General features: G+C 39.4%; 1 protein-coding gene across 1 annotated transcript in view; it reads right to left on the bottom strand.

Annotated features, from left to right (window-relative positions):
- RRP15 (ribosomal RNA processing 15 homolog) overlaps positions 1–23,377 on the bottom strand; it is a 43,179-nt gene extending 19,802 nt beyond the window's left edge. The window contains exons 1-4 of the mRNA XM_062210353.1: positions 23,081–23,377; positions 8,619–8,890; positions 5,970–6,067; positions 2,757–2,958 (exon numbers count right to left, since the gene is read on the bottom strand). Of these exons, the coding sequence (XP_062066337.1) occupies positions 2,757–2,958; positions 5,970–6,067; positions 8,619–8,890; positions 23,081–23,288 (780 nt within the window). The 5' untranslated portion in view covers positions 23,289–23,377. The remainder of the gene's footprint in view (positions 1–2,756; positions 2,959–5,969; positions 6,068–8,618; positions 8,891–23,080) is intronic.
- Positions 23,378–23,600: the final 223 nt, after the last annotated feature.

Genomic DNA, 23,600 nt, shown 5'->3' with positions numbered 1-23,600 from the left:
TGATCCGAAGGCAGGAGCCAGGTGCTTCTCCTGGTCTCCCATGGGGTGCAGGGCCCAAGGACTTGGGCCATCCTCCACTGCCTTCCTGGGCCATAGCAGAGAGCTGGCCTGGAAGAGGGGCAACCGGGACAGAATCCGGTGCCCCGACCGGGACTAGAACTCGGTGTGCCCGCGCCGCAAGGCGGAGGATTAGCCTGTTGAGCCACGGCACGGCGCCGGCCTATAATCACTTCTGATAGACACTTTAAAACAGCAGCAGTAGTGAGAGCCATTATTAAATAAATATGTAATTTGAGTCCTTAGATACTCAAGAGAAAGGTAAGCTTAAGCAGATTAGAAAACTTTCATTAGAATTAGGCAAAATGGGGGCTGGCACTGTGACATAGCTGGTTAAGCTGCCACCTACAGTACCAGCATCCCATATGGGTGCCAGTTTGAGTCCCGGCTTCTCCACTTCCAATCTAGCTCCCTGCTAACACACCTCGGAAAGATGGCTCAAGAACTTGAGTCCCTGCACCCACGCTGGAGACCCAGAAGAAGCTCCTGGCTCCTGGGTTGCAGTCATCTGGGGGAGCGAACCAGCGAATGGAATATCATGCTCTCACTCTCTCTGTCTCTCTCTCCCCCACTCTGCCTCTGTCACTCTGTAACTCTGCCTTTCAAATAAATATATAAATCTTAAAAAAAAAAAAAAAAAAAAAAGAATGAGGCAAAATGAACTCTCCCTATACTTCCGTAATTGCTGCACTAAGTAGTATCACAAAAACACAAAAAACAGCAAATGCTGACAGGCATAAGGAGAAAGAGAAACTCTTATATATGCTGCTTGTAGGAATGTTTTTGTGTTTTTTGATAATCCAATTCTAACAGTATGAAGGTTTCTTGGAAAACTAAAAATAGAACTACAAGATGACCACAATCCGGGTACTTGGCATATAATCAAAGGAAATGAAATCAGTATATTGAACAGATATCTGCATGCCCATATTTATTGCGGCACTGTTCACAGTAACCAAGACATGAAATCAACCTAAATGTTCATCAACAGGCATATGGGTAAAGAAAATGTGGTATATATACACAACTGCTCTTCCATGGCATACTAGGATGACTATAGTTAACAACAATGCATTGTATACCTTAAAATAGCTTCAAGAGATGATTTTTACTGTACCCGCCATAAAAAATGACAAAAGTTTAGGGTAATGGATATACTAAGTACCTCAATTTGATCATTACCCAAAGTACACATGCATTTAAGTATCACATAATACCTCATAAATATGTATAATTATTATGTGTCAAGCAAAAAAAATTTTAGATTAGGTAAAGGAACTTGAAAAAATGTTTCAGCCCTAGACTAGCAAGAAATTCCTAAATGCTATCCTTGCCATAGCTTCAACTGTTTTCTCAAAACAAAACAAAAATTTCAAGACACTCTTGTCTCCTGACTGTATAAAGTACTTTTTGTTGGTAATGGAAATCAAGCCATAAAATAACTACGTACTTTAATTTACAAAAAAAAAAAAAAAGAAAAGAAAAAACTCAAAACTCAAAAACACTATGACATTAAAAGACATTTCAGAACTTTCTTTGGTACATTAAATTAAAAACAAAACAAAAACAAACAAACAAAAAAACACTTCAGGTCCACAGGTCAAAAAGGCTGGAATGGAAGGCTATAAAATCATGAAAAGAATTTAGGTTCTTAATCTGTCAATCAGCCAACTATCAGTAAGGATGATCTGCTACCATTATTTCCTAAAGCTCTAATGTTTCACATTTTAGGAGTCATATACCATCATAATTACTTCTGTGATGAAAGTCTCAAGTTGAAGCTATAGCCCTGATTTTGGCTTCTAATCTACAAAATGTACAAATGGTAGAATTTCAGATAGGAGAGATATAAGACCTCCCTCTGAAGGATTTACCTGATTCTATTTGGTTTTTGAGTTCTAACAGCAGGGTCTTTTTTATTTATTTATTTATTTATTTATTTATTTATTTTTTGGTATTGATGGTATTTTATTTTATTTTTTATTTTTTATTTCAGAAATGTGAATTTACAAAGTGCAACTTTTGTATTGTTGTGGCTTCCCCCGCAAACTCCCTCCCTCCCGTGGCCCTCCCCTCCCCCTCTCCCATCCCGCCCTTTATCGAGTTTCATTTTCAATTACCTTCATATACTAAAGATCAACTTAGTATATACTAAGCAAGGATTTCAACAGGCTGCATTCACACAACCACACAAGGTATAGGGTATTGTTCCACTAGTACTGTTTTTAAGTTTCATAGTAAAACACATTAAGGACAAAGATCTTACATGGGGAGCATGTACCCAGTGACTCCCGTTGTTGATTTAACAATTGGCACTCTTATTTATGACGTCAGCAATCGCCCGAGACTCTTGCTATGAGCTGTCTAGGCTATGGAAGTCCCTTGAGTTCACCGACTCTGAACTTGTTTAGTCAAGGCCGTGTCACAGTGGAGGTTCCTTCCTCCCTTCAGAGAAAAGCGCCTCTCTCCTTGATGGCCTGTTCCTTCAACAGCAGGGTCTTAATAGTTGGCAACTTCCATACTTAGTAAAACCACTATGAAACTAAAGAATCCCAAAATTAAATTAAATTATGCTGCATACAAGCAGGGATTTTCATAAAATCTAAAACGATGTAATTCTATAGTGTGGTTTTCCATCTCAAAACTTTAGTTTTAGAGCTAAAAAGGTTAATGCACTGAACCCTACATAAAAGTGTTACCTGTTTGGCTTTTGAGTTCTTCTCAGTTGAACTTTTCTCATTTGCAGTTCCATCCATTCCTCTCAGAACACTGATGAAATCTTTCTTAGAAACAGTTGATATCAATTTAGCACGCTTTCTAATAGAGCCTCCAGCTTCTTTAACCTTTTCATCAACGTTCTTTTGATGTTTTTGGACAGCGTTAAATAACTGCACCACACCCCTAAGGAACATAAAGTGACCAGAAAAATGTTGTTAAACAATTATGCTGAAATATAAACTCTATGAGTGTAGGAACAGTATATGTTCACTAATTAAAAAAGAGCAAACACTTAACAGGCACCCAAACAAAAGCGCTGAATGGTTAAATATGTCAGAAAAATGAACACACATTTCAATGAATGAAAATAACTTTTTGAAAATAAAATAAACATATGTGCATTGTTATATGTATTTTTCACAGCTTTGGTCTAAATTAATTTTTGTGCATTTAGAACTGAGAATTATTTTGAACACAAATATCCGATCCTCAAAATATAATTAATTATACAATGGCTGAAAGCATTGCAATGTAATAGAAAAAGCACAGTCTTTACAGTTAGTTGTCTCAGCATTAAACTCCCATCTGCTGGATAGGTTTCAATTTCATCTGTAAATCAGAAAAATACCTACAACTCTTTCTGCTATAAAACTAACTTTAAAATGCTACTTTTTAAAGACATTTATTTTTAAAGCTTTGTTCTATATATGTTAGTTCAGCCAAAGATGAATTCTGAAAATCAAGACCTGCAGTGCCCAGTACAAGAGCTATAAGCCACATGTGGCCAGCAAGCACTTGCAATGCATGAATTGCCATGGGCTACCAATGTAAATACACCCTGGATTTCACAGACTTAATACAAAAAAGAGAATCTTTAATTCTCACTAATAACTTTTATTCCAAGTACATGCTAAAACAGCAGTTTTAAATGTAATGAGTTAAATAAAAACATATTATCGAAATTAATTTCACCTATTTTACTTGTTTCAATGAGGCTACGAGAGAAAACTTTTTAAGGATTTACTTATATGAAAGACACATTAACAGAGAGATTTTTCTATCCACTGGTTCACAATGCAAATGCCCACAACAGGCAGGACTGGGCCAGGCTGAAGTCAGGAGCCAGCAACTCCATTTGGGTCTTTCACATGCATGCCAGGAACTCAAGTACTTGATCCATCATTTGCTGCTTCCCTGGAACATTAGCAGGGAGCTGGACTGGAAGCAGAATAGCCAGGACTCAAACCAGCGCTCAGATATAGGACATGGGAATTGCAAGTGCTGGCTTAACACATGGCACCACAACACCCATCTTGAGAAAATTTTAAACTATATATGTGGTTCACTTTATATTTCTACTGGACAGCACTCAATAAGGCCATTAAGATTCTTTCTAGCCCTAAAATTCTTTAATCTACGGATTATCTTGTAGCAACTGTCAGCATTCCTACTTGTTCTTGCTGGGTTCTCATGAATGAAAGCCCAAACTGCTCTTTACCCTGGCCATCTCTCAGAGCTGTTTGCAGTGCATAACATTGAGGGACAAAGTAATACCTCCTTCCAGACAAGGAACAGTTTTTTTATTAATCACTATAAAAGTCATAGATCTGAGGTGGGCATTGTGGTGCAGCTGGTTAAGCCTCTGCTTGGGATGCCCACATCCTAGAACAGAGTGCTGGCTTGAATCTCAGCTACTCCATGCTTCCCATCCAGATCCCTGCTAATCTGCTTGGGAAGTAGCAGACAATGGCCCAAGTCCTTGGGTTCCTGTCATCCACGTGGGAGACCCTTAATCCATGGGAGTTCCTGACTCCTGACTTTGGCCTGGTCTAACTTCAGCTCTTGTAGGCATCTGGGAAGGGAACCAATGGAGGGAAAATCAATCTCAATCTCTCTTTCTCCCTGTTTCTATCACTCTATCAAATAAATAAATAAAAATATTTTTAAAAATAGTGATAGATTCCTCAATGCAGTGTTCCTTTCCTGTAGCATTACCCACTGTATGTGCAGGCATCCATCTAGGGCACCTGCACTGCCTCTGTGGGACAATGGGAACCAATGGGAATGTGAGCTCTGGCTACTGCTTTTGTCATGAGTAATAAGTCCTTTGTCTCTGACCCAAAGTCTCTTATATCTACAGCATTCAAAATACTTTAGCAGGCTAGCTTATTAGTTTTTTAAGAACAATAAAATTCTACACATTTCACACCAGGACCAGGGTGAAACAAGTGAGGTGCTGGGATATAAATTTAAGGAGGGACTCACTGTCATGCCCTGACCTTGCATTTTTCCAAGTTCACCATATGTATTAATTCATTTAATTCTCAGAGAACACCTATGAGCTGGGTATACCATTATCCTCTCTTTACAAATAAACTGAGACAGAGAGAAAGTATGTAGCCTGTCCAAGGAATCACAGCTAGTAACTGTTGAGATCTCAACCTAAGAGACTGGCCCTGTCACCCATGCCCTTAATCACCACACCACACTATCTCATTACGTAACATTCTGATGGATTAAAAAATGATCAAAATAACTTAGGTAGCTAAGAATTTAAAAGTAATTTTATTAGATATAACTGCTGTATTTTTAAATAGCAACTCAAATGTGAAGCCTTCCCCAACTCTCCCAATCTCCTGTTGTATATTCCTAACACATAGAATATGCCTCTGTCTTCAAAAAAGATTACTACCTACAGATGATTTGGCAAAGGACTACCTAGCAGCTACCATATCCTATTTATCTCTGGATACAGAAGACATCGAATAAATGTTTGGTGCCAATGATTTAAAAAAAATTTTTAAAAGGACAAGAGTGAAAAGGAGAGCCTGAAGCTGCCATAACGTGTAATATACTATATCATCAATGTAATACAAGATAAAATAATCACCTAGTGCCATAAATTCTGATAACTATTATAAGGGAAATGTAGCAAGAGGTCTGATTACACAGTTCTCATTGCTGTAAAAACAAGATAAACCGAAATAGGTTTATACCAAATATACACTTAGCACATTATATTCTTGCCTCTTGAGACCTGCAAAATCCTTGGTTGAATTCAGTGTTGAATAGCTGGCTTAGAAATATATCACTTGGCTCTGAGAAGGCAGAGCTTAAGAATCAAATCTGATAAAATATAGATCACTATCAAAGCTTTACTAGATTTATTTTTTAAAGGGCAAAACCAGTCTTACCTCGTTGCAATTCTCTGAAGATTTCTCTCTGTTTCTTTGTCTTTGACAACATCTGGCTTTACTCTGCACATCATTTCCCACTCCCGCCTCTTATCAAGCTGTGTTATAAATATTGTTATATGAGAGAACATTAGACATTTTTGAAAGTGCAGCAAACTTTGATATGATATTCTGTGAAAGGACAAAGGTAATAAATCATTCTGGTTTAGTTTGTCATACAGACTTTTAAAAAAACCCACAATCTTAGGGCTTCAGCTCAGAGAGTCTGTGGTTAGCACTCAGCATGTCATGTGAGAAGCACAAAGTGAGTTTCTTTCAGGTTCTCTGACAGCAGGGGCCTGGACAGCAGCCAGCACATTCAGCCAGCCAGGACTAGGTAGGGTATGAGAGAGCCACTGCTTGATCTGCCATCACCAATCATGAGAGAAGCAGAGGAAGACGCCACACCAGTTTCTTTGGTAACTACAGACATAAATACTTTTTCTCCTTATTTTCAGAATCTAACTTCCTCAGCATTAAGAATGTAGAACATGTATCAGCTTTTAAAAGAACACCATCATTTCTAGATGTTTATACAACTATTTTTCTTTACACAAAATCATTTACATCCATTTCTCCTCTTGAAGCACACATGACCAATATCTTTGCCATATATGTCCTATCAGCCACAAGTTATTACTAATTGATTACCTCGTTTCATGCAGAAATAGAAGAGAAACTCTGAAATAAGATCCCACAGACAACATTCTCTAATTCAAAATTATCTGCAAATAGTATCCTAGTCCCCAACCACCTGACTATTCAGGTCTCCTTTTGAGAATAACATTTAACCAGATATCAAATATACTAATATGGGGCCAGTGTTGAGGAATAACAGGTTAAGCCACTGCCTGCAGTGCAGGCATCCCTTATGGACACCACTTCCTATCCAGTTCCCTGTTAATTCACCTGAGAAGGCAGAAGAAGACAGCCTAAGTCCTTGGCTCCAGCACCCCCATGGGAATCCCCGATGAGGCTCCTGGATCCTGGCTTTGGCCTGGCGCACCCTTGGCCATTGGAGCCATTTAGGGAGTGAACCAGTGGATGGAAGATGTCTCTCTCTCTCTCTTTCTCTCTCTCTCTCTCCGTGTGTGTGTGTGTGTGTGTGTGACAAACAGAGAGAGAGAGAGTCTGCCTTTTGAATACATCTTTAAAAAAATTTTCTTTAATTATGTACTAATATGATGAACTAATTACCAAGAAGCTACTAAGCTTTCATAGCATCAAAACCGGTAATAAAGACCAGTGGAGGAGCCAGTGTTACAGCACAGTGGGTTCAGCCACAGCCTGCAGTGCCAAAATCCCATATGGGTGCTGGTTTGAGTCCCAGCTGCTCTACTTCCGAACCAGCTCTCTGCTGATGTGCCTGGGAAGGCAGCGGAGGATGGCCCAAGTCCTTGGGCTCCTGCACCCATGTGGGACAGAGAAGCTCCTGGCTTCCAGGTTCTGCCTGGCATAGCCCTGGATGTTGCAGCCATCTAGGAAGTAAACTAGCAGACGGAAGATCTTTCTCTGTCTCTCCTCTCTCTCTCTGTGATCCTACCAAATAAATAAATAAATCTTAAAAAAAAAAAAAAAAGATCAGTGGAAAGATACCTTTTCTCTCTTCATTTCCTTCACTTTCATTTTGCATAAATGAAATCACAGTAAACTTACACTACAATACAGCCTGATTCCTTTATAAAAAAAAATAAATTATTCTCCAGATAATTAAATTTTGCAGTCAAAAAATTCACTCACACTATGCCAGAAATAAAAAACAAATCTGATTTATAAGTTTGGAATAGTCAATTATCTATAATACTCAAGGGGTAATATGTATGTTAAATACCAAACCACCTTTCATTTTGAAAAGTATTTTTTCTTTTTGTAATAAGTGGCAAATATACTGGAAACCTGTAATACTTAGCATTAATGAATATTCTACTCAAAAACGTATACAAGGAGCACTGGTACATGCTGTGTCATGTTTCTGGTACCAACATATGTGTTCATATGCATTATGTGGACAGTGTCAACTTTAACACAGCTTTGACCTAGAACAAAATTAAAAACTCATTCTTCTTGGTTTCAAAACATGGTTCTTACCCTTACTGGAACTTTGGGACTAAAGGTAACTAAAGACTCAGGTATTTTTAAAACCTCTTCTAGCTTTTGACAGATAATACAGATTCAAATTTTCAGCTGGACAGCAAGCTGTAAGATTTACAGACAAAAATTTTCATGAAGTATAAAAAGAGAATATTGAAGTAATAGAAAATGTTATGTTTCTATGAGCAACATTTGAAAAGTTCCACCTTTATGTAGCCTTTCATACAAAGTCTGCACTCGCATGGGAGACCAGGAAGAAGCGCCTGGCTCCTGGCTTCGGATTGGTGCAGCTCCGGCCGTAGTGGTCATTTGGGGAGTGAACCAACAGAAGGAAAACCAACCCCCCCACATCTCTCCCCCTCCCTCTCACTGTCTGTAACTCTACCTATCAAATAAAATAAAATCTTTAATTAAAAAAAAAACTGGAATGTTAATTGGACAAAGACTGCAAGGAACAATTTAGTATAGGTAAGAACTAAAGCAAACAATCTAATCTACAAGACAACTGGTAGAACACACCTGTTTTCTTCTCTCAAGTCTTTCTTGCTTTAACTTTTCTTTTTCCTTTTCTAGTTCTTTATTTTTGACTAGAATGGTAGGTTTACTTTTAGGCGTTTTCTTGTTGAGGATTTTAGCCATGGCATCTGCCCAACCCATATTAGTTCCAGCACATGATTCTCCAGCATTTTCATTTTCTTTGTCACAGGGTTCAGCATCATCTTCATTGTCAGCATCTATTGCTTCATCATCAGAAAAATGACCCTTTTCTGATCCACAGCTTCCTATAGATCCTAAAAGCAAAAAAATCAAATTGTAACATCCTGGACAGAGATTGTCTATGCCAGAGCCATATCCCTAGGACTCTTCATGAAGCTCCACCTATCCCCATTTTTTAAGAGGGCACTTTCTGAGTTCAATTGCTACAGAACCAATGGAGAAGAGTAGGATCATCTACTCCATTGTCATCAGCCCCCAAAGAACCCAGCTCAGCAGGGGAAGCAATGTGGCTATAAGACCCAGGACCCAGGCATCAGGAACAAATCTAATGACATCTGTCATTTGTCTGACATGACAGTGGTGACTGCACCAACTGATGTCGTCATGGGATTACAGCAGAGTACTACTCAAGTATATGGACCTTACTTGTATCATTAAAGTAGCCTGAAGAAACTAACAGACATTGTCAAAAAATAATAACATAAAATTTTATTAAAATCACATAAGCACTTTTTCTATGGAATTTGGTCCAGATATTTAAAGCTCTGAACTTGTGTTCAGAAAAAATACTAAGAAAAATTAAACCAGCCCCATTTTTAAAAATTTGCTGTAACACTATAAAATTAGGCATCGTAACATTTTTTGGAGAAAAAAATCTAGAGATGTGCCCAAGACAACAAAATTTAAATGCACTGCCCGGTGACTGAATGAAAATACTAAGTTCTGAGTTGAAGACATATATTTGTAAGTGCACTATTGAATTTTATCATACAGAACCACTGGGGGGGAAAAAAGCATATAAGTTACCAGTAAATTAATTCATCACTTAAGATTCAAATGGCTAGGGTTAGAGGATTTCCAAAAACAACAGTGCAGTCAGCAGCTTTGCTTGCGAATCCTTTTACTGAGAAGTTATGGGTCTCTTAATCAAAAGTCTTTCTCAATTTCGGAAGTTAAGTGTACCCTAACAAACACAGCATCGACAGCCAGTATAGTGTATGGGCATCTACATGACTCAGGGCCCTCTGGAGAGCTTATTTTGTCCTTCAGAAACCTATGGAATTTATTAGGAAATCCTTCAAAGGAGAAAATCATCCACTAGCTTAGTAACTTGGAATGTTTTTCAATAAGCTGAAGAAGAGCTAACAAAGGCTGAGAAATCAATGAAGAGGAAAACTCAGACATAAACAGCTGTCACTCAGAATTAATATCTTTGGGTAACAAACATGCTTTCTTTGGTTGACTCTAGAACTACCTGAATTGCAAATTTTTTTGAGAGGCAGAGTTACAGATAGAGAAAGGAAGAGACAAAGAGAAAGGTCTTCTATTCACTGGTTCACTCCTCAAATGGCCACAAAGGCAGGGGCTAGGCCAGGCTGAAACCAGGACCCAGTAGCCTCATCTGGGCCTTCAATGTAGGGGCAAGGGCCAAACATTTGGGCCATCTTCCACTGTTTCCCCAGGCACATTAGTAGGGAACCAGATCAGAAGAGGTGCAGCAGGGACTCAAAACTGGCACCCATATAGGATTGACAGTGTGCCGGGCAGTGGCTTAACCCAATATGCCCCAACACTGGTCCCTGTCACATATTTAATTTCAAGCTCTCTTCTATATATTAGGTTACTTTAAGATATGTGAAAACATGTAATTACAGGCTTTGATAAACAAATATAAGGCATACATAAAAATTATAGGATTGTCCACTATATATACAAATATATAAATGTAAGTATACACACATACACAGAGAGAAACAGAGAGAGAGAGAGAGAGGGAGGCACATCTAAATTTTGTCAAAAAAAAAAAAAAAAGCTGAAAGCACTTTTATCAATTCTATGACAGTGGGTGTATCTACTCTATACCAAATTCCAGGGCCACAGTTTTCCCAGAGAAGCACCTCCCAGGACCAGTGTTTCCTGTAAATTATGTTGAAAACATTTTTGTTCCTGAGAGTTAGTAGTACTACGCAGACAGTAATAACAAAACAATTCTCAGGAAAAGTGTTTCTTTTAATAAATATTTATCTAAATGTAAAGAATTAAGATATAATTTAGAAGTTTGTGTCAATGTGAGTGATTAAAAGCAGAAAAATCTCCACTAGTTCCTGATAGAATGTCAAAACTACAACACTGACATCTAGTGTTTTGTCCTGATATACTCACAAACTGTAATAAATTTCAAATTTTTCAGCTGCATTGTAAAAGCAGCCAAAAAGCTTTATGATTGTATAGGCCACTCCAATTCTCCACTTTGAAACTCTGGTTACTTTTCTGTGATGTTATTTTGTATCCAGCTTAACTACCACCACATGCATATCATGGACACACAATAAATCAGTAAGTTTTTATAATACCATTTTCTATATCCTGCACTCAGTCCACCAAAAAAAAAAAAAAAATCCAGAATACTTTGTGTAAGTCATGGTTTTCATTTCATTATTTTTTAAAGATGCTTTAGCTAAGAGATTTTGGATCAGCTATTCACTACCCATGGAAATGACACTGTATATAAGTAAATTTAAAATGACATAATGAAGCCTCCTAGCATACTGAAAAATAAGATTTGCCTCTAGGATGCCCAAGATTATCACTACAGAATGAGAAAGCAGAACTCTTTCATTAAGATTTTACTGTATTTTACTAAGATCAAATTTCTCAAATTTTCTATTAACTAATTCTTTTATTCTTAATTTGAAAGAGAGAAAGATCTTCAATCTACTGGTTCATACCCCAAATGTCCACAATAGCTGGGCCTAGGCCAGGCCAAAGCCGAGAGCTCATAACTCAATCCAAGTCTCCCACATGGGTGGCACAGACCCAACCAACTGCTTGAGCCATCAACTGCTTCCTCCCAGAGTCCACAGTAGCAGGCAGCCAGATGGGAACTAGATTTAGGACTCAAATCAGTGCACTGTGGTATTGAATGTCAGCATCCTAAGAAGTATCTTTGCTGTGCCATACATCTATCCCTACTAACTGATCTTCAACAGCAGAAGTAGCTAGATCCAGGGGTCTAAGGGCACAGAAGAAAATTATTAGACATGTGAAAAATTCCTTTGAAATCCTGTGTATCAGGTTGAATGTTAAATTTGCATTCTACTTTAAAAATCTTGAAATTAAGAAAAGACTACAAAGGATGATTATTGGAACTAAAGACTAAAAGTTCCAATTATAGCAATACCCTATGTAAGAAAGAGCTGCCCACTAGCAACAGGCCACAAGAGCCTACTGAGTGTTTCATATGTGGTTAGTACAAGTGATGAAATGAATTTTTATTTTAATTACCTTAAATTCAGCCACATTTGGCTAGAAGCTACCAGAGTAGACAAAGCAGGATTAAACCTATAAGTTACTGAGACAGATATTTCCTCCTGCTTTTCCCTCCAAACCTCTGGGCTCCTTTTAAACTTGTTACCCATTTCCCAGCCAGATATGGTTAGCTGCAGGCAGACAGTGAGTCCAGTTTTCCTTGGTCTTTAGAACCAGAAGGTTGTAAGAAGAATTGAACAATCAAAATCCCCCTACATTTAGTGAGCACCCATGAATGGCAGACAAGAAAGGACAAAAATTTAAAACCTCTAAATCGGGTTTCGTTCTCCAAAGAACTCAAAGAGTTTAGTAGGACAGATAAATCAGGTAGCCAACTGCAATAAAAATCTGTTACATTTTCTAAAAGTAAAGCAATGAAGAAGGGCTGGCATTGTGGGGCAGCAGGGTAAGCCAATGCTTAAGTCATCAGCATCCTGTATCACAGTACAACTGCATTCCCAGCTGCTCTGCTTCCAATCTAGCACTCTGCTAATGCACCTGGGAAGGCACATGTTGAAGGACCAAATGGTTGGCCACTACCACCCATATGGAAGACAAGGATGGAGTTCCGAGCTCCTTGCCTCAGCCTACTGGGCCGTTGTGGCCATTTGGGGAGTAAGCCAGTGGATGGAAGACTTCTCTCTCCCTATCTGTTGCTGTTTTTCAAAAAAGTATTTTCAAAAAAAGGAGAAAGAAAAACAAAGAAAGGATGACTTTTTGGTGTTATCTGGAATAGATTAGGAAAAGTTTTCTTAAAAGGCAAAGTGGAGTTTCAATGCCTACAGAATGGAACAGGCCAAAGAAGTAAGATTCTACATGGAGGCCAACTGATCAAGGTGTAAGATCATCAAGCCCAAAACTAAAAATATCTTAGATTTGAGTCAATGCTCTTCATGAAAATAAAAATTATTAATGTAGCCATATTATTGGCATCATAGGCAAAAGAAATCAGCAAGTCCAAAGATACGACAATGTTAAAGTGAGATACTTATGAAAGGATGTTGACTGGCTGAAATTGAAAAATCTGAGGATTGTACGATAGAAACTGAGTACAAAGTACACTGTGGCACAGGAGGTCAAGCCACTGTCTGAGATGTCCACACCTCACATTAGAGTGCCAGTTCCAGTCCAGTTACTCTGTTTTGGATCCAGCTTCCTGCAGAACATACTGGGAAGCAAAAAACAATGGCTCAAGTGCTTGGGCCCCACCCACCAACTTGGGAGACCCAGAGAGAATTCCAGGATCCTAGCTTCAAGCTGGCCTAGCCCTGGATGACTACTGAAGGCATTTGGGAAGTAAATCAGCACATGGAAATCTCTTTCTCTTTCTCTCACTCCCTCTGTGTTACTGTGCCTTTTGAATTTATGAAAATAAATATTTATAAAAAGAACTGAGTATACAAAATCAGAATAGGAATTTCATAATAGTCTCATTTATGGAGAAGATATATTAACTCCAAAATTAAGAGCAAGTAGTTTAAAGCTCCACCTTTAAGGTGTGTGCTACCAGTAAGAGGCCAAACTGATAGTGTTTTGTTTTGTTTTTTTTTCTTCTGGAACTTACCTTAAGTCCTTAGAGGTTTTTGTTTTTTAATTAACTGAAAGCAGAGGAAAGAGAGAGAAGACACAGAGAGACAGAGATATATCAAAATAGTATTATCTCCTCAGTCAGTTGTTAGGATGATTAAATGAGTTAATACATGAAAAGTGCTCAGCACAGAACTGGCACACAGCTGGTACTAAATAAGGACTTTCAATGATCAGAGAACAAAGGCACAGAAAACTTGGGGGAGAAAGAAAGAAAGAGATCATAAACTTAAAAAAGGACCCCTCCAAAAAAATGAGTGGAAACTAATTATAATGATACAATTCATGTGCCAGATAATCATGTGCAGGCTACCTTCCATTTCATTTTACAAGTGGTCAATGTCTCTATCCTACAAAATAATAATAGTGACTAGCTAATATGTATTTAGAAGTATCATCACAACACTTCTGTGAAACTTTTTTTAGTAGTTCTATGTGCACAGGTGATGATTCTGAAGCTCAGAACCATTAAAAAAATCCTCAAGGTCAAAATGATAACAGGGTAAAGTGAAGGGCTATTGGACTTCTTAGATACCACAAAACTTTGAATCAGATTCAATTCAGAATAGTATGTTCTGAACACAGCAGATACTCATTAAACATGTTAAATCATAGTTTATCAAAGTTTGATTTAGAATGGAATGGGAAAGGGAGCAGGAGTAGGGAGGGTTGTGGGTAGGAGGGAAGTTATGGGGGGAAAAAGCCATTGTAATCCATAAGCTGTACTTTGGAAATTTATATTTGCTAAATAAAAGTTAAAAAAAAATGGAATTTATATCTAAGCCTCAGTTAACCAGAATGGCCCATTTCACACCCTCATTCTGATATTACCTAAGTATACAAACCCCTCTAGTTATTAAAAGCTCTAAGACTATTGTTCCCCATTTACTGGTAAATCATTTGTTCTGCTCAAGCCATATGGTCTTTCCTGCCAATTATTACTAAATTTAGAATATTAAAAAATTGATGCTTTAGAACCTTTAAAAATGCACAAGCTATGAAGAAAATGAAGTCACCCCAGGTTTCCACAAAATAACCAAAAATACAATGAAAGTGCTACCATGGGACAATACTGTCAGTTGTGATTACATGTGCTATCCGGGCAAGCCAAAGCAGATACAGACTGAAAGGCATCTGTTTCCTGAGTCTGTCTTATAAATTGCTAAACCACTCAAATAGAACTATGATATACTTCATTTTTTAGGCATGCTCCTTTGCTATTTTAAGTAACTGAAATGATGAAGGAGGATATAAGCTACAGTCTGATGAAAAGCACATTTATCTGCTAGGTTATTATATCTTTAATCTAGCTTTGTAGTTTATCAAAACTGAAGGGATACCTCCTAGGACCTTCTAAACTGCATATTTATCCTGTCTTGAGTTGGAAATAGATGATCATTTTTCATGCATGTGATCAGAAAATTTCAGACTTTTTAACTGTCCAGAAAATCTGAAATTACCATCTTCCATACTACTTTACAGTTCATACGGGCACATTCCATGAGGGAGGGGTCAACCAGATCATGGCACTCAGTGATGACCAAGGCTTTTTTCACCTGGATTTGGCTTGCTGACTACAGAAGCTTTTCCCCCCAAGACTACCACCCTAAGAGTTTAGTTGGCTTTGTGTCTAACCTTCAACAGTCTATCAATTTAATAAATCTGAATATTTCAGACCAACTCAGAAGCACAGACTATCATCTGCCCTTTATAATACTTGAAATGATCAAACAACTATTTTTATGCTTTCATCTGAGGTGATTTACTAACTAGGAAAGCTGCTTCTTGTGTGTTTTTGAAGACTGTAAACTAAAAAACCAAGTATACATGGTAGCTAAACCTCCAGCAATAGGAATTTAGTAAGTTTAGGTAGTTTAAGGACTACTTAGGTAAGGGTGTCCTTCCCTTTACAAGGTACCATATTCATTAAACACAGACTTAGCATTTTACCTTCCACATATCCAATTCATAATCACTGTGATTTTACTATGGCCAAATTTCAAACACTACCAGAGTATTACAATCTACCAAAAATGTCATGAGTCGTTTTTGCTATCATTCAAATATCCACTCCGATGTTTATAACCCAGTTAAAATTCAAACATAAGGCCCTAATTCAAGTTTCCTGACAAAATGAGCCAGTACTCTTTAATAATAAGTCTGTAAGTTGCGCTGACTATTCATGTGTCTAAAGCCTTTGCCTTTATACTTTCTTAGCACCATAACTTAAAAGCTTTTGATGATACTCTACCAAGGCCACAGAGACACAACTATCTGAAGTAGAAAAGTTGTTCCCAGGAGCCACCTTTCCAGAAATACATGACTTCATCAGAGAAAAGCAGCAACCTCTCATTACTAAATAGCACATTCTGAATTAAAGGAGAATGTACCATCTATATTTTTAAAAGATGTATCTATTTATTTATTTATTTGAAAGTCAACGTTACAAAGAGAGAAAAAGAGACAGAGACTTATCTCTTCCATCCCCTAGTTCATTCCCCAAGTGACCACAACAGACAGGGCTGAGCCAGGCTGAAACCAGGAGTTTTATTGGGGGCTCCCATGTAGGTGGCAAAGGCTCAAGCACTTGGGTCACCTTCCGCTGCTCTTCTCAGGCTATATGCGGGTAACTGGATCAGAAAGAGCCATCTTTAACCAACATACCTACATTACTGAATTTATTACAGTGTTCTTTATTATTTATCTCCATTCACAGAAAGTCTAAATCTTGAAAGAAAAATGGATGGAGACAGTTAAGTTGAACCCTAAAGGTTACAGAAACACTGGTTAAGACAAGTAAAGAAAAAAGAATATGCTATCAAAGTAACAGCCTATGTACTGCTGGGAGGGGAGAGAGAACCTTGGGTTCAAGAGACTAGAAGTATAGGGAGGTCACTGTGCTGTGGTAGGTTAAGCTGCTGCTTAGGAGACTGCAGCCTATATTTGAGTGCCGGGAATCAAATCCTGCCTCCAATTCCAATCCAGTTTCCTACTACCATACACCCTGAGATGCAGCAGATGATGCCTCAAGTACCTGGATCCCTGCAACCCACACAGGTTACCTGGACAGAGTCCATGCTATCCTGGCTTTAGACTGGACAACCATGGGCTACTGTAGGCATGTGGGGTGTGAACCAGCAGATGGAAGAGATCTCTGCTTTTCAAATAAATTAAAACAAACAAATTTAAGGAAAGAAACACACACAAACACACACACACACAAAACAAACCAGGAATCTGGAGTATTACCTAGTAAATGACAAGATGTGAGCCCTGAGAAGTAAGCAGTAGTCAGATCACATAGGATGGGTATACAAACCTCTGCAACTTACAAGGAGCTGCAATCTATTCTCAGTATTCATTGATTCTGTATTCGTAAACCATCTACTTTATTTATAATCGACATTCATAGCACTTTCACAGTCATTCACAGACAAGCTCAGAGCAGTGAAAAATTTGAGTCTGTGTGTATGCTCCCAGGTAGAGGTGAAGAAGGCAGCACTTTGCCTTCTTCTTTTAGCTCTCATATCATAAACAGCTGTCTTCCCAAAGTCTATTTAGTGCCATATTTTTCTATTTTTGTGCTTCTTCTGGGCAATTTCACTGTTTAAAATGGTTCCCAAGTATAATGTTTAAGTGCTGTGTAGCACAGGGTTATCCTGCACCACACAGAGAAAATACATGTGTTAGGATAAACTTTGTTCAGGCACGAGTTATACTGTTACTGGTCAATGTTAATGAATATACAATACATATTAATTTTCTTTTAAAAAAGAAACACATATAAAACAAGGTTATATAGTAAATTGACAAAAATGTTCTTACAGGAGCAAAAACCTAGTATTTCCCCCACAAGCAACAATGAAATCTTTATCAATTCAGTGTTTGCTGCAATTTTATACAATATTCCCATAAACAGTGAGCAACAACTACAAATTGATAAATTGAGAACAAGCATTGGAAAAATTTTATAGCAATTTGATTTCACTACACTAGCCAAGCACTGAATCATGTTTATGGTCATTGTTTATTATCATTTTACTGATTTTTTTTTTTTTTGACAGGCAGAGTGGACAGTGAGAGAGAGAGAGAGAGAGAGAGAAAGGTCTTCCTTTGCCGTTGGTTCACCCTCCAATGGCCGCCGCAGCCAGTGGGCTGCAGCCAGCGCACTGTGCTGATCCGAAGCCAGGAGCCAGGTGCTTATCCTGGTCTCCCATGGGGTGCAGGACCCAAGCACTTGGGCCATCCTCCACTGCACTCCCGGGCCACAGCAGAGAGCTGGCCTGGAAGAGGGGCAACTGGGACAGAATCCGGCGCCCCGACCGGGACTAGAACCTGGTGTGCTGGCACCGCAAGGTGGAGGATTAGCCTATTGAGCCATGGCGCCGGCCCCATTTTACTGATTTTTTAAAAATATCTGGGCAGGGGCTGGTACTGTGGCGTAGCAGGTGAAGTGCCCTTTGCAGCGCTGGCATCCCATATGGGCGCTGGTTCAAGTCCTGGCTGCTCCTCTTCAGATCCAGCTCCCTGCTAAGGCCTGGGAAAGCAAAAGATGGCCCAAGTCCTTGGTCCCCTGCACCAACATAGGGGGCCTGAAAGCAGCTCTTGTCTCCTGGTTTCAGATCGGCACAGTTCCACTTATTGTGGCCATCTGGGGGAGTGAACAAGCGGATAGAAGACCTCTCTCTCTCTCTTTCTCCTCCTCTGCCTCTCTGTAACTCTGCCTTTCAAATAAATAAATTAATCTTTATAAAAATTAAATATCTGTACATAGAAATTTAAAACAAAAATGATCCTTCAATATTGGTAATTTAAGAAATAATGCCAGGAGCCAGCACTGTGGCATAGCAGGTAAAGCCACCACTTGCAGTGTCAACATCCCATATGGGTGCTGGTTTGAATCCCAGCTGCTCCACTTCAGATCCAGCTCTCCCCTTGCACCGCGTGGGAGACTGGGAAGAAGCTCCTAGCTCCCGGCTTCATATCGGCCCAGCTCTGGCCGTTGCAGGCATCTGGGGAGGGAACTGATGGATGGAAGACCTCTCTGTCTTTCTGTAACTCTGCCTTTCAAATAAATAACTAAACCTAAAAAAAAAAAAAAAAAAAAAAAGGGCAATGTCTAGGGAAAAAAACAAGAGGGATTAAAAAAGTTCATGGAAAATGAAATTTAAAGATAATGTGGCTCAGGAGTTCAGCCTACCAGTACCCCGTACCAGAATGCCTGCGTTTGAGTCCCAGCTCTACTCTCAGTTCCTGCTTCTTGTTAATGTACACCCCAGGAGGCAGCAGGTGATGGCTTAGTCCCTGTTACCCACATGAGTGATCTAGTGTCAGTTCTTAGCTCAGGCCACTGTAGGTGTAGGCATCTGGGGAGTGAGTCAGCATATGAAAGTTCTTTCTATCTGTCTCTCTAATAATAAGTAATTGTACAAAAAAATAACATGAATTTTGCTTTCCTAGGTGCATTAGCAGAGAGCTGGATGGGAAGTGGAGTAGTCAGGATTCCAATCCTGCAGGCCAGGGCTTTAAGACTGCTGTGCCACAGCGCATACCCCTCCATTAACTTTCTAAAGTCCCCTCATATTACAGGCCACAAAGCTACAAACAACATCAGCAAAAGAGATGTGGGCAAGAACAATGGTGATGACAACAGGAGAAACCAATAAATTAAACCAAACGGATGTGGAAGCAAAGGGAAAAGTAAAGGATGACAGTTGTTTCTGGTATGGGCAGGGAGTAGAGATAGTGATGTCATTCACAGAGATTGATGTAGCTTTGGAAAAGGAAAATGTAGCTTCAGTTCTACAAATATTGAGTTTGAGAAATCTACGGAACAACTAAGCAGATATAATCAACAGCTGTCATAATCATTATCCTTAATCCTGAATTTTACCAGAAATATGTCTAATAGATTATAGAGCAGGAAGTGCAGACAGTTAACATGCTGCATCTGTGGATGTAACAGTTTCCTACTGGAGGGTATTACAGTCTAAAGGAAATGGTATTTCATGTAGGCTTTCTTCTCTGTAAAACAAAAATGCCATCAGAGTTTTCAGAGAATCCAAAGCTCTTTCCTGGAGAGGACTCTAGCTTACAAACACTATTGTTATCAAACGCTGCCAGGCTTATCAGCTAACTAATAGAAAACTATCAACTGTTAGATCAGAAAAGAGATTATCATCATTAATGCCGATTATTTATGTGTGCCTTATGCCAAACATTAAACACTTTACATATCTGAAATCTTTACTCTTCACAACAGTCCTGAGGTGGACATTACTATCATGTTCAGTTCATAGAAGAGGAAACTGAAGATATAGTAAATGGCCCAAAGTCACTAAGAGGTAGTGTTAACACAGTTGCTGCTTATACAACTGACTGAATACAGGAATTTGTTTCTACAAATAAAATATGGATTTTTTAAGAGGAACACAGGAAAGAAGACAGACTATGGTTAAAAACACTGGAACAAGTGCTATAGAAATCTGATCACAAAAATATTTCTTTAGTGATGACACATTCCTGAATGAGAGAAGTCTGAATACTAAGATTTCATTGCTCCCAATTCTTTCTTAGAAAGGATTTTATGCCCCTGTCCTTTACTTTCTAGATAGCCTTTTTTTTTTTTTTTTAAAGTCATCTATGTCTTGTGATCCTTGTACTGTATCAGGATGCTGTCAAGATTGCAGACTCTGGAGCTAAACTTCAGTACTGGCTGTAATGGCCTGTTTATCAATTTATGTGCTGAAATGCACAAATTATAAATCTCTCTGTGCCTCAGAATCTTACAGGTAAAATGAGGATTTTAGTATCTATTTCACAAGGTTGTTGTTAGGATAAATTCAAATGACACACACAAGGAACTTAGGCACACAGTAAAGCTCAAACAATATAACTGCTACTATCTAATTCCTCTAACAGCATAATATGTCCCACATTTATGGTGCTACAAGTTTCTGTAGAAATTGACTGCTGGAAAACTGAACACTTCCTTTCTGTTAAAACATGTCACATGGGGCCGTTCTCCCTCTTCCCTGTCCTGTTCTACTCCTAACACAGATTTCACAATTCTGGCACTCTGTGGCAATCACCACAAAGCCATCTGTAATTTCTATAAACATTTGTCTCTCTCTTACTGAAAAGTCCTGCCACCTACAAATAAAGAACCTGATGTCTTTCATATAATATAAAGGGCCCTTAACAAAAATCTCGCTTTAACCTCTGTTCTAAGGTTCATCTTTGGTTACTTCTCTGCTTAGTGACAGCCATAACACATGGGTCAATTTGTCTGAAATAGGCTATGAAAAATCTTAACAGCTAATGTATCTTGATCTACAATACAAGTAAAACCTGAGAATCCAATCAGCATTTGTGATAATGCAACAATAAATCAGAATAGAGAAATTCAGTTTCAAACCAAATTTGTAAGCAGCACCAACATTTTGATCCAAATGTTAATAGCGTTTCTTGTTTGGACAGCACTGCTTGAATGTGTCATTGAGTTTTAAGATATAATACCAGAAATATCAGAAGTTTAATCCCATTGTGCATTTTCCTTAAATTATTTGGCAGGGAAGGAGGATGCTAATTCCCTAGGGACTGAAATAGCACTAAGAGTTCCTTCTGGTTGGTCTCCCAAGTCCAGGCTCATTTATTCATTTACTTCAATATCTGTGAAGGGCCCACTAGTTCTGGGGGTACATCAGTCTCTTCTTTCATGGAATTTACATTCCAACAAAAAACTACACAGCAAATACATGTTGGATGGTTTGAGAAATGCTGATAATTAATAAGGCAAAGAACTAAGTGAAAAAAGTAAAGGAAGGAAAGGAAAATAGTGGTGGTCCACTTTAGGGTGGTCAGAGACAAGTCTCTCTGATACAGCAGTAGATGACAGATGGAAGGAAGTGAGGCAGACAGACATTCAAGCATGTGCAAAGTATTCTAGATGGTGGAGCCAGCAAGTGCCAAAACCCTAGTTTAATGTGTTAAATAAACCACAAGGAGGAGCCCAGAGCTGTGGTGTAGCAGGTAAAAGCCAAGGCCTATAGTGCCAGCACCCTATATGGGCACTGGTTCAAGTCCCAACTGCTCCACTTCCAATCCAGCTCTTAGCTATGGCCTGGGAAAGCAGTAGAAGATGGTCCAAGTCCTTGGACCCCTACACCTGCGTGGGAGACCAAGAAGATCCTGGCTCCTGGCTCGGATTGGCACAGCTTCGGTTATTGTGGCTACCTAGGGAGTGAACCAGTGGATGGAAGACACCCCCCCCCCCCCGCCCTCCTACCCTCCCTCTGCCTCTGCATATCCTTCTCATTCTGTGTAACTCTTCCAAATAAATAAAAAAATAAATCTTTTAAAAAAGATAAACCACAAGAATACCACTATGGCTAGATAAATTATTGGTTAGTGAGGGGAGAGTGGCAGACTGAGAGACAATCTGAACCAGATAAGGGGAGTAGCCTTCAAAAAGTTCATATTATGAAAGAACTCTATATGAATTACAATATTTTTCCAGCAAAATAAACTTATCCTTCAATTCCATTTTGGATAAACTTTTTGAAGTACCCTCCTACAGGCTAAGGATTCTGGATATTATTCTGAGATGAGAAGGCCAGTGAGTCATTTTAAGCGAGATGACGGATAAGATCAGACACACAATAGGAAAGAACATCTCTGCCTCGTGGTATCAGCTAGAACAAAGCAACAAGAGGCAGTGAGAAGTCAGGAACTGTCTGCACCTTAAGCTGGTGTCAAGAAACACTATAAAGAGAAGTAATATAGACATCTCATGGCTGACGGTCTCAAAACACTCACTCCTTTCTTCCTTTCTATGATTATGAAACATCACCAAAGAGAGTCAAAAGAGAGGCACCTACCAACTGTTACTTAGGTACTGATTCCACCTTAACCACCCACTAAGCTTCCAATCACTACTCTCTGGTCTCTAACCCCCAAACACACAAACGCACCTACTGCACAACAAAAGTCCAGCACACCACCCTTCCTCCTCTTAACTATCTGGCCTTTTGCTCCTCGCCTGCGATGAGACTTGCCTCACTCCTGTAATTTCGAATACTCCCTCTCCTTTCATCCTTTGCTACTGCTTCTAGGAAGCAGCGGCAACTTCGCTTGATCTACTTGTAACAGTGATCCCGGAAATATCTAGTCAAAAAATACAGAAACCTCAAATTTCAGCGCCCGTTCTAGCAAACGCCAGTTCCCCAGATCCACTCACTAAACCAAAGCGATCCCTCCGAGGCCCTGCCGATTTAAAACCCCGGCATCTAGCGACAAACGCGCTCGCATCCCTTGAACTCTGCCCGGCCTTTCCTCCCGGCCGCCAAATCTCAGCCTTATCCCATTACCTCCACTGTCGGAAGCATCTTTCACCTCCTCTTCCAGCTCAGATGCTATGACTTTGGCAATCATTTTCACCTTCTTCTTCTTCTTTAGCGAATTTTTCAGCTTTTTCCCCGCACTCACACGTGAGTTCGCAATGGCCGCAGCCATTTTTCTCTCACCGGAAGTACCCTTCAGAGTTGAGTCCGGGGACAACAAAAGGAACTTCCGCATGTAGTTCCGCAGACAGCGGTTCCGCGGCAGGGCCAGCCTGCCTGGGGTTTCGGAGCTGGATCCTGCCGGAACGTAGATTGGGGAAACGTAGAAATATGCCGACGTTTTTGCATGAGGTCGGCTCCAGAGCAACACTCGGTGGCTGTACACTCTCGGGAGATTCTTCCGCCAGCTGGCCCTTGCCCTGGTCCGCCGCCCAAAGCGGCACCAACATGGCTCCGTTCGCTTTGATGTCCCCTTTCGAGTGCTTCCCTCGCTTTTGCCTTGTTAACGTAAGTTTGGGGAGCTCCACAAACGTTCGTTCTGTGCCCG

The sequence above is a fragment of the Lepus europaeus genome, chromosome 14, assembly GCF_033115175.1.
Source record: "Lepus europaeus isolate LE1 chromosome 14, mLepTim1.pri, whole genome shotgun sequence".
NCBI classification, from domain to species: Eukaryota; Metazoa; Chordata; class Mammalia; order Lagomorpha; family Leporidae; genus Lepus; species Lepus europaeus.
Note: the sequence above shows the minus strand (reverse complement) of the source record. Positions and strands in the feature narration are given on the sequence as shown.